Consider the following 14,965-nt stretch of genomic DNA (forward strand, 5'->3'; position numbering starts at 1 on the left):
GGAGGGAGCACAGGAGCAGAGAGAGAGAGAGAGAGACGGAGGCAGCACGGGAGCACAGAGAGAGGGCAGCACAGGAGCACAGAGAGAGGGGCAGCATGGGAGCACAGAGAGAGAGACGGAGGCAGCATGGGAGCACAGAGAGAGGGGCAGCATGGGAGCACAGAGAGAGAGACGGAGGCAGCATGGGAGCACAGAGAGAGAGAGGGCAGCACGGGAGCACAGAGAGAGAGAGGGCAGCACGGGAGCACAGAGAGAGAGAGGGCAGCACGGGAGCACAGAGAGAGAGGGGGCAGCACGGGAGCACAGAGAGAGAGGGGGCAGCACGGGAGCACAGAGAGAGAGGGCAGCACGGGAGTTTAGCGAGAGGAGCAGCGGGAGGGTCACATGGCAGCAGAGAGGGGGTCAATCCTGCAACATTCATAGAAAGTGACCAAAATAGAGATAGAATGGTGTTGCTCGGGAGCAATTGGTATTTATAACTTCTGCAGAATGTTGCAAGTGTCAATCGGTTTATATCTTTCACAATACTTCTGAAAGAATGTGATGAGATTTTTAAATGCGGGCCGTTGAGCTGGATCCGAATGCCAACACTTGTTCATCTGCTGGTAAACCTGGGCAAAGAGGGTGAGAAGAAAGCAGAGTCAGCTTTGCTCAGTACAAAACAACAACAAAAGCACAAACATTTCCTGTCCCAAAGACAATCTGATGCTCTGAGTGGGACCTACAGAAGAAAATCCCTTTACTGCCAGTTATTTTCTGTTCCCCTCCCTTTCATGAAGTTACAGCACAGCATCCCCTGGGTACCATCTGATAGCCGCAGGCACTCCCTGAGCCATCAGTCACACTCTGCAGGGCGAGGTCAGGGCCAGGGCGAGGTCAGGGCCAGGGCGAGGTCAGGGCGACGGCGAGGTCAGGGCGACGGCGAGGTCAGGGCGACGGCGAGGTCAGGGCGACGGCGAGGTCAGGGCGACGGCGAGGTCAGGGCGACGGCGAGGTCAGGGCGACGGCGAGGTCAGGGCGACGGCGAGGTCAGGGCGACGCCGAGGTCAGGGCGACGGCGAGGTCAGGGCGACGGCGAGGTCAGGGCGACGGCGAGGTCAGGGCGACGGCGAGGTCAGGGCGACGGCGAGGTCAGGGCGACGGCGAGGTCAGGGCGACGGCGAGGTCAGGGCGACGGCGAGGTCAGGGCGACGGCGAGGTCAGGGCGACGGCGAGGTCAGGGCGACGGCGAGGTCAGGGCGACGGCGAGGTCAGGGCGACGGCGAGGTCAGGGCGACGGCGAGGTCAGGGGGACGCCGAGGTCAGGGCGACGGCGAGGTCAGGGCGACGCCGAGGTCAGGGCGACGGCGAGGTCAGGGCGACGCCGAGGTCAGGGCGACGGCGAGGTCAGGGCGACGGCGAGGTCAGGGCGACGGCGAGGTCAGGGCGACGGCGAGGTCAGGGCGACGGCGAGGTCAGGGCGACGGCGAGGTCAGGGCGACGCCGAGGTCAGGGCGACGCCGAGGTCAGGGCGACGGCGAGGTCAGGGCGACGCCGAGGTCAGAGCGACGGCGAGGTCAGAGCGACGCCGAGGTCAGAGCGACGGCGAGGTCAGAGCGACGGCGAGGTCAGGGCGACGGCGAGGTCAGGGCGACGGCGAGGTCAGGGCGACGGCGAGGTCAGGGCGACGGCGAGGTCAGGGCGACGGCGAGGTCAGGGCGACGGCGAGGTCAGGGGGACGGCGAGGTCAGGGGGACGGCGAGGTCAGGGGGACGCCGAGGTCAGGGGGACGCCGAGGTCAGGGGGACGCCGAGGTCAGGGGGACGGCGAGGTCAGGGCGACGGCGAGGTCAGGGCGACGCCGAGGTCAGAGGGACGCCGAGGTCAGGGCGACGCCGAGGTCAGGGCGACGGCGAGGTCAGGGCGACGGCGAGGTCAGGGCGACGGCGAGGTCAGGGCGACGGCGAGGTCAGGGCGACGGCGAGGTCAGGGCGACGGCGAGGTCAGAGGGACGGCGAGGTCAGAGGGACGGCGAGGTCAGAGGGACGGCGAGGTCAGAGGGACGGCGAGGTCAGAGGGACGGCGAGGTCAGAGGGACGGCGAGGTCAGGGCGGCGGCGAGGTCAGGGCGACGGCGAGGTCAGGGCGACGGCGAGGTCAGGGCGACGGCGAGGTCAGAGGGGCGCCGAGGTCAGAGGGACGCCGAGGTCAGGGCGACGGCGAGGTCAGGGCGACGCCGAGGTCAGGGCGACGGCGAGGTCAGGGCGACGGCGAGGTCAGGGCGACGGCGAGGTCAGGGCGACGGCGAGGTCAGGGCGACGGCGAGGTCAGGGCGACGGCGAGGTCAGGGCGACGGCGAGGTCAGGGCGACGGCGAGGTCAGGGCGACGGCGAGGTCAGAGGGACGCCGAGGTCAGGGGGACGCCGAGGTCAGAGCGACGCCGAGGTCAGAGCGACGCCGAGGTCAGGGCGACGCCGAGGTCAGGGCGACGGCGAGGTCAGGGCAACGGCGAGGTCAGAGGGACGCCGAGGTCAGAGGGACGCCGAGGTCAGAGGGACGCCGAGGTCAGAGCGACGCCGAGGTCAGAGCGACGCCGAGGTCAGAGCGACGCCGAGGTCAGAGCGACGCCGAGGTCAGAGCGACGCCGAGGTCAGAGCGACGCCGAGGTCAGAGCGACGCCGAGGTCAGAGCGACGCCGAGGTCAGAGCGACGCCGAGGTCAGAGCGACGCCGAGGTCAGAGCGACGCCGAGGTCAGAGCGACGCCGAGGTCAGAGGGACGCCGAGGTCAGAGGGACGCCGAGGTCAGAGGGACGCCGAGGTCAGAGGGACGCCGAGGTCAGAGGGACGCCGAGGTCAGAGCGACGGCGAGGTCAGAGCGACGCCGAGGTCAGAGCGACGCCGAGGTCAGGATGACAGGAGTTGTCTATTGGTCATCAAGCTGTATTGCTAATGTTAGGCATGGTATAAATCAGAAAATTCGAGCTGCATGGAATCTGGGCAATAAGGATGACTTATGGATAATGGATAACTTCAAATTATATATAGACTGGGTAAATCCAATCAGCACTAATGCTGTGGATGATGAATTTCTGGAGTACGAGAGGGGTTTTTAAAGGAGTATGTTTAATAACCAACTATTTTCGATTTAATATTGTGTAATGAAAAGGGACTAATTAATAAGCTTGCTGTAAAGGAGTCTTTCGGAAATAGTGACCATAATATGATAGAATTGGATGATGACAGAATAGTCTAACAAGAGACTAATGATAGAATTCCAGTGGCAGAGAGGTTAACACTGTTGCCTCTCAGTGGCAGGGACCCGGGTTTGATTCCGACCTCTGGTGACTGTCTATGTGGAGTTTGCACTTTCTCCCTGTGTCTGTGTGGGTTTTCTACGGGTGCTCCGGTTTCATTCCGCAGTCTCAGTTAAAAATTGCATTAGATCAAAGGAAGTGGCTTAAAGATTACGAAACAAGAAAGGTGCCAAGCCAGAGGATTGGGGCAATTTAGAAACCAAAGAATGATCAAGAAACAGATTTTTAAAAACGGGGAAAGCGGGCAGCATGGTGGGAAACAAAAATGAATTGGGTATTCTAAATTTATTTATTTATTTATTGTTAAAATTTAGATTACCCAATTATTTTTTCCAATTAAGGGGCAATTTAGCGTGGCCAATCCACCTACTCTGCACATTTTTGGGTTGTGGGGGCGAAACCCACGCAGACACGGGGAGAATGTGCAAACTCCACACAGACAGTGACCCAGAGCCGGGATCGAACCTGGGACCTCAGCGCCGTGAGGCGGTTGTGCTAACCACTAGGCCACCATGCTGCCCTCTAAATTTATTTTTAAAAAGGTGGCGGCAAGGTGACGCAGTGGTTAGCACTGCTGCCTCACGACGCCGAGGTCCCAGGCTCGATCCCAGGTCACTGTCCCTGTGGAGTTTGTACATTCTCCCCGTGTCTGCGTGTGTCTCACCCCCACAACCCATCTTTGTGCAGGGTAGGTGGATTGGCCACGCTAAATTGTCCCTTAATTGGAAAAATAATGAATTGGGTTCTCGAAATTTATTTTTAAAAATAATTGATTTTCAAAAATGGAAAAGAGAATATAATGTAAGCAAGCGAGAAATATAAAGGCGGACTGTAAAAGCTTTAGGTGTTTAAAAAAGAAAAGATTAGCAAGGAGAAATGTGGAAACGGCAGAGAAACTAAACAATTTCCTCCTGTCTGTCCTCATGGAGGAAGATACACAAAACCTCCCAGAAATACGAGGAATTCAAAGGACTTGTGAAAATGAGGAACTGAAAGAAGTTAGTGTAAAGAGGGAGCACTCAAAACATTAACTGGATTGAAGGTTGATAAATCCCCAGGACCAGATGGGCTACACACCAGAGTATTGAATGGGGTGGGCTGTAGAGGTAGTGGATACATCGGTGGTCAAAATTCTCTAGATTTTGGAAAGGTTCCTGCAGTCTGGAAAGTAGCAAATGCAACCCCAATAATGAAGAATAAACAGAACAAGCTTTTCAGTCTGACAGAGCAGTAGGGAAATTATTAGAATCTAATGTAAAGGATGTGCTAATCGGGCACTTAAAAAAGAATAATGAATGGGCAGAGTCAACATGGATTTATGAAAGGGAAATCATGTTTGACAATCCTGATGAGTTTTGGGCAAGAACATGGCAAATGTAGTATAACGTGAATATGTGTGACGTTACGCACTTTGTGTGAGAAAAATGGTGAGGATTGGGGGAAGTGTTGTTGTCTAAAGGGACCAGGGTGTCCTTGTTCATGAAAAACTGAAAGCTGACAACTAGGAAGGCGAATGATGTGTTTGACTTCACCCGAAGGGGAGGGGAGTACATGAATAAAGAGATCTTGCTGCAACTGGACAGAGTCCTGATGAGGTCTCACCTGGAGTATTAGCTACAGCTTTGGTCACCATATCCAAGGAAGGATATACTTGCCATCAAGGAGGAAGTCTTATAATGAGACACTGAGGAAACTGGGCCTGTATTCCATAGAGTTTTGAAGAGATGGTCTCATTGAAATTCATACAGGGTGGATGTAGAGGGAATGTGGCTGCGGAGTCCAGAACCAGGGGACAGTCTCAGAATAAGGGGCAAGTCATTGAATCCCGTGATGAGGAGGAATTTCTTCACTCAGAGGGTAAGTGAATCTCAGGAATTGTCTGCTCCAAAGGGCTATGGAGATTCAGTCACAGAGTATAATCACTACAGGGATGCTAACGAGATGGGGATAGTGGGGGGAGAAATGGCGGAGAGATAGATCAGCCACGGTATGATGGAACAGGCTGGGCAGGCCGAATGGCCTACTTCTCTCATTTTCCTAATTCAGAGCTAATTATGGGCAGTTTTGTACTTTGGGTTCAAACTCCCAGATACCAGCAATAAACCCCGACAAACTCACAAGATGCTGGCAAGCAAGTACGAGTCTTTCCAAACTCAAGTGTCAGACGTTGACTGAACTCTTCCACACGTTAGGAAGGATTTCAAAGCTTCGCAGAGCTGGCAGAGACACGTTAATGATAGTCGGGATTTCAGTTCCGGGTTGGTCAGACGGGGCATGGGTGACGGTACCTAAAACACTAAACTCCCGAGCATGCCTGCAACCAGAGAAAGCTGCCATCAGCTCAGCGACAGCTCAGGAAGAAAATAATCAGGAAGCCTGGAGACTGTCGATATTTACATCGGAGGCACGGGCGAACCGATTAACAGGGATATGGAAACATTGTCCCAGTAACTGGAGATTCATTTTGAGAGTGGTTGTTTGCCTGAATTTTCTGTTCTTACCTCTAAGGGACAGGACTTTGGACAAGGCAAGCGTTGCCCCCTTTCCAGCAGATCGATCAGTCGTACCACTGTCATCTGTCCATGAGTCACTCCAATCATCTCAATAAATTTCTAAGAAGAATGGTTGAAAATACCTGAATGAGTTGCAGACATCACCTCATACATACATAGATACATAGACATACATACAGTCATACATACAGAGACAGACAGACATACATACAGACATACATAGACATACATAGACATACATACAGACAGACTACAGACATCACCTCATACATATATACATACATACAGATATCACCTCATACATATAGACATCACCTCATACATACATACATCACCTCATACATACATACATACATCACCTCATACATACAGCCAGACATCACCTCATGCATACAGACATCACCTCATACATACATAACCTCATACATACAGCCAGACATCACCTCATACATACATACATCGCCTCATACATACATACATCGCCTCATACATACATACATCACCTCATACATACAGCCAGACATCACCTCATGCATACATACATCGCCTCATACAAACATAACCTCATACATACAGACATACATACAGACATCACCTCATACATACAGACATTACCTCACACATACAGACATCACCTCATACATGCATACAGACATCACCTCATGAAATGAAATGAAAAATGAAAATCGCTTATTGTCACGAGTAGGCTTCAATGAAGTCACAGTGAAAAGCCCCTAGTCGCCACATTCCGGCGCCTGTTCGGGGAGGCTGGTACGGGACTTGAACCGTGCTGCTGGCCTGCCTGGGTCTGCTTTAAAAGCCAGCGATTTAGCCCAGTGTGCTAAACCAGCCCCTCATATATGCATACAGACATCACCTCATACAGACATCACCTCATACATAGACATCACCTCATATATACATAGACATACATACATAGACACACATAGACATACAGACATCACCTCATACATACATAAACACAGAACTAAAGGAATCTTATCAAACCGAACTGTGAGCAGAGTACAGCCACAGTAAACATGCCAGCTACACTCAATGAAATGGTGTGGCAGAATGCACAGAGGAAGCGATGAGCAGCAGGTTGTACAATGCACAGTGGATGTCATTCCGTGCCCCAGTCACAGGGCTACCTTGCTGCAGAGAATGGTTCAGACTGGTCTTGTGCACGTCACTGTTATCACAGACAACAGGCCAGTCGGTGGCGCAGTGGGACCGACACATGGCAGTCAGCGGCACAGTGGGACCGACACATGGCAGTCGGTGGCACAGTGGGACCGACACATGGCAGTCAGCGGCACAGTGGGACCGACACATGGCAGTCGGTGGCGCAGTGGGACCGACACATGGCAGTCGGTGGCGCAGTGGGACCGACACATGGCAGTCAGCGGCACAGTGGGTTTGGACACGAGCAAGTCGGTGGCGCAGTGGGACTGATACACACCAGTCAGCGACACAGTGTGTTTGGCACATGTTAGTCAATGGCAGTGTGTTCGGCATACGTTAGTCAGTGGCACTGTGGGTTTGGAAAGACTTACCGCTGGTGGACTCTGGCGGGCCTCGCAGTGCGTTAGAAGCTCGTATAGCGTGACTCCAAATGACCAAACATCAGAAGCAAAATTGAATTTTCCTTCCTTGAGGCAGTCAACAGCGTACCTGGAGCAAGACACAAGAGCATAAATAGACTTTCCAAGTTACAGCTACACTCAGCCATTAACACAATCCCGCAATAATGCCAACAGGGGTGAAAAAGCTCTCTTTACCTCCTCATATTGGGTCTGGTGAACACACACACGTTTAACTCGGGAAACAGACACTCACGTTGCTCACCCACTATAAACTGCTCCATGGTGCAGTGCAGAAACTCACCAGAACACTGGGCTGTCTCCATCGTCCTTCACTCGGTAATAGTCCTGGTGTTCCGGGATTGCCTTGGCAAGACCAAAGTCTCCAATCTTCACCAAATTCTCATTTTCCACAAGTACATTTCTTGCAGCCAGGTCACGATGCACATACCGCTGAGACTGGAGGTAGAACATGCCCTGAATGAAAGACACAAACAGCAAGGGTCAAAAGACTTTCCCACCGGCTTTAGGAAGTGAGGCCTGATTGAGGGACCTCTGTTCCCACATACTTGGTACCACACTCTTTGTGCAGTTCCTGCACTGCTGCAAGGAGTACAGAAATGTCATTGAATGAGTATGACAGGCTGGGATTGAACGCTGGAGATGGAGGTTTTAGTTAATTATTAGGGAATGTTTTGCTCAATCCTTTCTGGTAAGAACTTCCCTGGTGCCATCTCCTGGAGTCTACATCAATGATTAAACAGGCTGACAGGCCAACGTAATGCAACATACAAGCGCCATTAAGTATGGCGAGATTTAGAATATCTAATTCACCCACTCAAAAAGGGAAAAAAATAAATATCCAGTGTGCATTTTTACCTGACAAATCTGCTGTGCAAACAACATTAGCTGCCCAAATCCGAGGTTCTGCTTTGGGAGGTAATCCCTCAGACTACCCAGAGGCAGGTACTCCATTATCAGCTGCACGATCTGGCCTCCTGAGAACACAGCAGAAGTAAACATTTAGCTGAATGATTGGATTTGTCTTGGTTGATAACAACAGCTTGCATCAAGGTGGCAACTTTGATGTAGCAAGGCAGGAGTGTGCTCTATCTACGCGGGAAGGCCATAAAGCTGGTTTCTTCCTTCGTGTAAGTTCATGCCCTCCATCAGGACGACTTGCCTTTGTACCCTGTGCACCAGGGAAGCCGGGAGAAGGAGAAACCTTATCTTCAGTTCCCTTTAAAGCCTTTCGGTCAACGGACATTTTTTGTGTCTCTTTACCTCTGTCATTGTCTGTTTTCTGGAATGTAAATATCCATGTACAACACACGCTCCATCCCCCGCTGGTCTCCATTACTGCCCTCCACTGGTACTCTCTATTCCTTTTTCAATCACTTGGTCTCCTGTTTTAGTTCCTGTTTACTTATGTAAATTTCTGATTTAAATTTATCTCAGCCCCGTCTGCCCTTTTTAATTCTCCCACTCACTTTCTTGCAGGATCTGGACTTGCTTATTCATGCATCACAAAAAATAATGAACTGTTTATTCATCGTATGTGGGGTGGGGCCATATTCAAATTAACCATTTCCCAGCTTAACAAGTGACTATAATTCAAATGACGGTGAGGTACTTTAGGATGTGGAGGATGTGACGAATGTCAGAATATCAAACATAGTGTTATATGTATTTGGCGCAGTAAGGGTTAAAAGTCTGAGTTAGTGTGTGTGACTGCTGCAGTCATGTTTTTTAAAAATCCTGGTTTGAAAGGCAGCCAGGCTTTTATTTGGAGGCAGAGGTGCAATTAAAGCATCGTAAAAGTAAAATTGGACGGCACGGTGGTGCAGTAGTTAACACTGCTTCCTCACGGTGCCGAGGACCCATGTTTGATCCCAGCCCCAGATTACTGTCCGTGTGGAGTTTGCATATTCTCCTTGTGTCTCGCCCCCACAACCCAAAGATGTGCATGGTAGGTGGATTAGCCACAATAAATTGCCCTTCTTTGGAAAAAAAAGAATTGGGTACTCTAAATTTCTTTAAAATAAGTAAAAGATCATACTTCATTCCAGCCATGGATGCTGCTTGCTGAAGTTGGGCTATAAACTTTGTTTATATTAAAAGGGTTCCCCGGAGGGGAGTCACGGTGTAGCAGTGGGTTGGCCCTGCTGCCTTGCGGCGCCGAGGTCCCAGGTTTGATCCCGGCTCTGTGTCACTGTCCGTGTAGAGTTTGCACATTCTCCCAGTGTTTGCGTGGGTTTCGCCCCCACAAACCAAAAGATGTGCAGGGAGGTGGATTGGACACGCTAAAGTGTACCTTCATTGGAAAAATAAATTGGGTACTCTAAATTTATTTTAAAAACAGGGTTCCCCGGGAAGTAGATAACTCGAGACATTGTGTTTGGCCTCAGTCAGATGGTGTACTAATGGGAGGAGCTCGGGCTATACCAGGTGTCTAGCAGGCAGGCAGAGATTAGTGAGAAGGTGAGCGGAGAGGCAGTTTCTGGGGATACAGCCAGACATTCCGCATTACGATGACGGAGTCAGGTCTCTCTCTTTCAAGCAGTCTCAAAAGACCACTTTTTCTCAAAGTGGGTTATCAAAGACATCTCTTTACAGCAAGTATTCCCGAGTCTGCTAACTGTATTTAAAAGTGGATTGTGATCTGAGATGGGTTTTGTTTGAGTGGAGATAAAGATAGTAGTTAGAATTGTTCCATTGTATGGTTAATGCATTGTTTAACTGGTAATTGAAAGCAATTTTTGTTATTATGTTAAAGTTTAATCCTGTGTTAGTAATAAACTTTGTTTTAATAGACCATATCCCTATTGTCCTGGACTGAAGTATCCTTTCCTCACATTCTTACAAATTAAATAAAATATCGTGAGTTTCTGTCCGGTATCCTGGCCGAGGATCATAATAAGGATCTTAATGATCCAGGTTTGTTTCTTTTTCTTTTAGGAGCAGATTGAGCAACTGTTTCTGGTTTCCAGCTGGAATAGGTTACAGCACTACAAATATAGCCCTTGTCTAATCTCTCGGCTTTCCTCTGCATCATGGGCAGTGAGGTTGCTCACGAAACCAGTGGTGAGATTAATACCGAGTGTCAACGGCGCCTGGCACTCTTGCCTCCCGAGGTTACCTTGCTCACTGCTGCTGCCTTTGTACTTGACGATGTTGTCGTGATACAGCATTTTCAGAATCTCGATCTCCCGTGTCCAGCTCGTATGGAGTTCTTTGCTGCACTCTGACTTCAATGATTTCACTGCCACAACTTCCCCAGTGTTATCGTTAAATGGGTCATAAATGTACAGGCCCACTTTGCCAAAATGGCCCTAAAACAAAGCAAGATAGTTAAGCTCAAATTATTGCTTTCTCTATCCAATCTCTTCCCCATTGCTCCTCACAAAACGGCAATCTGACAACTTTTCAACAACCTTCCTTCTTTGCCAGTCCACAAATTTAGTACGGTACTTTTCCAGGATCGGTGTCACAACCAGATTGAATCCTGGTTAGACCCCGTCCTGCTGGTTACTGGTACCCAGCCCGTCCCGCTGGTTACTGGCACCCAGCCCGTCCCGCTGGTTACTGGGGTTACTGGTACCTAGCCCGTCCCGCTGGTTACTGGTACCCAGTCCGTCCCGCTGGTTACTGGCACCCAGCCCGTCCCGCTGGTTACTGGTACCCAGCCCGTCCCGCTGGTTACTGGCACCCAGCCCGTCCCGCTGGTTACTGGTACCCAGTCCGTCCCGCTGGTTACAGGTACCCAGCCCGTCCCGCTGGTTACTGCTATCCAGCCCATCCTGCTGGTTACTGGTACCCAGCTGTCCCGCTGGTTACTGGTACCCAGCCCGTCCCGCTGGTTACTGGTACCCAGCCCGAACCGCTGGTTACTGCTATCCAGCCCATCCTGCTGGTTACTGGTACCCAGCTGTCCCGCTGGTTACTGGTACCCAGCCCATCCTGCTGGTTACTGGTACCCAGCTGTCCCGCTGGTTACTGGTACCCAGCTGTCCCGCTGGTTACTGGTACCCAGCCCGTCCCGCTGGTTACTGGGGTTACTGCCACCCAGCCCATCCCGCTGGTTACTGGTACCCAGCCCGTCCCGCTGGTTACTGGCACCCAGCCCGTCCCGCTGGTTACTGGCACCCAGCCCGTCCCGCTGGTTACTGCCACCCAGCCCGTCCCGCTGGTTACTAGTGCTCGGTTACTGCTACCTGTTGACTGTCCATGTGTTTACGTGGTTACAATTCAGTTCAGATTGGGCAGCATGGTGGCGCAGTGGTTAGCACTGCTGCCTCACGGCGCCGAGGTCCCAGGTTCGATCCCGGCTCTGGGTCACTGTCCGTGTGGAGTTTGCACATTCTCCCCGTGTCTGTGTGGGTCTCACCCTCACAACCCAAAGATGTGCAGGGTAAGTGAATTGGCCACATTAAATTGCCCCTTAATTGGAAAAAAATAATTGGGTACTCTAAATTTATAAAATATAACATATCAGTTCAGATGAGATGGTGTCTCAGCCTGTTCCTTCAGACCCCGTGCCCAGTCCCCCGCTCTCTGCCCAGTTAACTAGTACCAGTGTGACAGGACAGATCATAAGGATCTTTTACAGGGATTCATTTATCTCAGGGCTGAAACACCTCGTGTGAGCACTGCCAAATAGATGGTGTGAAATAATTGTCTTTCAAGTTTTGTTTAGAAGTGTGCTGAGTCACTGAATGGCCTGAAAGATATGGATTGCCCACAATGACAAACAGATAAATATCCTGTGGTCCATGCAGCCTGAACATCGTTATACTAAACACAGGCCATCTCCACATCATCGTCATACAAAACACAGGCCATCTCCACATCATCGTCATACAAAACACAGGCCATCTCCACATCATCGTCATACAAAACACAGGCCATCTCCGCATCATCGTCATACAAAACACAGGCCATCTCCGCATCATCGTCATACAAAACACAGGCCATTTCCACATCATCGTCATACAAAACACAGGCCATCTCCACATCATCGTCATACAAAACACAGGCCATCTCCACATCATCGTCATACAAAACACAGGCCATCTCCACATCATCATCATACAAAACACAGGCCATCTCCACATCATCGTCATACAAAACATGGGGCATCTCCACATCATCGTCATACAAAACACAGGGCATCTCCACATCATCGTCATACAAAACACAGGCCATCTCCACACCGTCATCATACAAAACACAGGGCATCTCCACATCATCGCTATACTAAACACAGGCACACAGGCCAGCTCCACATCATCGTCATACAAAACACAAGGCATCTCCACATCATCGTCATACAAAACACAGGCCATCTCCACACCATTGTCATACAAAACACAAGGCATCTCCACATCATCGTCATACAAAACACAGGCCATCTCCACATCATCATCATACAAAACACAGGGCATCTCCACATCATCGTCATACTAAACACAGGCCATCTCCACATCATCGTCATACAAAACACAGGCCATCTCCACATCATCGTCATACAAAACACAGGGCATATTCACATCATCGTCATACTAAACACAGGCCATCTCCACATCATCGTCATACAAAACACAGGCCATCCCCACATCATTGTCATACAAAACACAAGGCATCTCCACATCATCGTCATACAAAACACAGGCCATCTCCACATCATCGTCATACTAAACACAGGGCATCTCCACATCATCGTCATACTAAACACAGGGCATCTCCATATCATCGTCATACTAAACACAGGCCATCTCCACATCATCGTCATACTAAACACAGGACATCATTATTTTGCTTCAATACAAGAACCCTTCTTCACACAGTTTCTGAACAAGACAAATGACCAATCACATCTGCATTACTATCAGCCCAGACAGCGGTAAAATCTCCTCGGTCTACTGATGGTATAGTTCCTCAGTGAAATTGTTTTGCTGCAATTGCAATCTAATTGCACTAGACGCAGGCCCAAAAGAACAGAATGTTCCGGAACGGACTTGCAGATTGAATATGTCCCTCAGGCTGGCTAGAAGATGGCTGGTGTAAGGAGCTGTAACAGCTGTTGAATGGTGCAATAGGGGCAGCGTTGCTAAAGCTGGTACACCCTGGTGGGGGAAAAGAAATCAAGGGAACTCAACTCCATGTCAGAATTAACTCTAGCTGACCTGGGAGTACTCAATATCGGAAAGCAATCCACTCCCTCCCCTCCCCTATTGATGCCCTTCAATAAGCAACAAATTCATTTGAGAAAAAGGCAAGAATTGGCTTTGTGCCAGTTACTGTTCGAGGCAGAAGCACAGGTTGTGTTGAAAGTTGGGAGGGACAGATTCCGAACTCTGTGTGCTCTGTAACTGGAACAAATGGTGAATGAATTTAACATTCAGAAAGTCAGTGCACCTCTTTTGTCAGAAGACATTGTACATTATTCCAGTCAGTTTATACTGGCAAATGCCATACCAGGGCCAGGGTCCTCTCACATCAGTTGTCCAGCTTGACCCGGTCTTTATCAACAGTTCAGAATGAGCAACGCCACGTGCAAGGAACTCACCTCGCCAAGATCCCGGACCTTTTTCAAGTAGCGCTTCTGGAAGACAGTGGGGTCTGAGACACTGGGCACTGAATTTTCACAAGAAATATCTGGATCTAGGAGTCAGAAAGCCATCAAACATTAGAACTGGGAATCTGGGTCAGAACACAATTACAGAGTATAAAAATCACCACAATGTCCTCTCCATCGAAGTGGCAAAGCCAAATGCAGTTTGTAACTCTCCACATACAGAGTTCGTATGTTTCCCATTCTGAGCAAACCCCTTCCAATTCATTCTAATTCAGATAACTTTGATCTACATGTGCCCGGTGCAGAGTACCACATGGACCGCCAGAGCAAAGGCTTCGCGACATCAAGTGACACCTTCTGAACAAAGCAATTATTTGCAGAGTTATTAACCTGCAGGAATCTTCCATTAACTACACTTTCGATTCAGCCAGCTATCCAGTGGCACAGTGGCTAGGGTGGCACAGTGGTTAGCACTGCTGCCTCACAGCGCCAGGGACGCGGGATCAATTCCGGCCTTGGGTGACTGTCTGTGCGGAGTCTGCACATTCTCCCCGTGTCTGCATGGGTTTCCTCCGGGTGCTCCGGTTTCCTCCCACAGACCAAAGATGTGCAGGGTAGTTGGATTGGCCTTGCTAAATTGCCCCTTAGTGTCCAAAAGGTTAAGTGGGGTTACTGGGTTATGGGGAAAGGGTGGAGGCGTGGGCTTAAGTAGGGTGCTCTTTCCAAGGGCCAGTGCAGACTCGATGGGCTGAATGGCCTCCTTCTGCACTGTGGAGATTCTATTATTCTATGAAAAGACAGTAAGCCAACTGCAACAGATCACTAAATAATAATAATAATCTTTATTGTCACAAGTAGGCTTACATTAACACTGCAATGAAGTTACTGTGAAAAGCCCCTAGTCACCACACTTCGGCGCCTGTTCGGGTATAGAGGGAGAATTCAGAATGTCCAATCCACGTCTTTGGACTGTGGGAGGAAACCAGAGCACCCGGAGGAA

At 50.4% G+C, this 14,965-nt stretch overlaps 1 protein-coding gene across 4 annotated transcripts in view; it reads right to left on the reverse strand.

Moving 5' to 3' along the window:
* Positions 1-240: 240 nt before the first annotated feature.
* The window catches only part of tyk2 (tyrosine kinase 2), a 113,478-nt gene continuing 98,753 nt past the window's right edge, over positions 241-14,965 (reverse strand). For 3 of the 4 annotated variants that reach the window (XM_038784728.1, XM_038784731.1, XM_038784729.1), the window contains exons 18-24: positions 13,957-14,051; positions 10,528-10,720; positions 8,268-8,386; positions 7,693-7,865; positions 7,362-7,479; positions 5,794-5,904; positions 241-611 (exon numbers count right to left, since the gene is read on the reverse strand). In XM_038784728.1, coding sequence (XP_038640656.1) covers positions 474-611; positions 5,794-5,904; positions 7,362-7,479; positions 7,693-7,865; positions 8,268-8,386; positions 10,528-10,720; positions 13,957-14,051 — 947 coding nt within the window. In that variant the 3' untranslated portion in view covers positions 241-473. Of the gene's footprint in view, positions 612-5,793; positions 5,905-7,361; positions 7,480-7,688; positions 7,866-8,267; positions 8,387-10,527; positions 10,721-13,956; positions 14,052-14,965 lie in introns of those variants that run through there. The other variant, XM_038784732.1, reaches the window with a different exon arrangement.

Source organism: Scyliorhinus canicula, chromosome 25 (assembly GCF_902713615.1).
Source record: "Scyliorhinus canicula chromosome 25, sScyCan1.1, whole genome shotgun sequence".
NCBI lineage: Eukaryota > Metazoa > Chordata > Chondrichthyes > Carcharhiniformes > Scyliorhinidae > Scyliorhinus > Scyliorhinus canicula.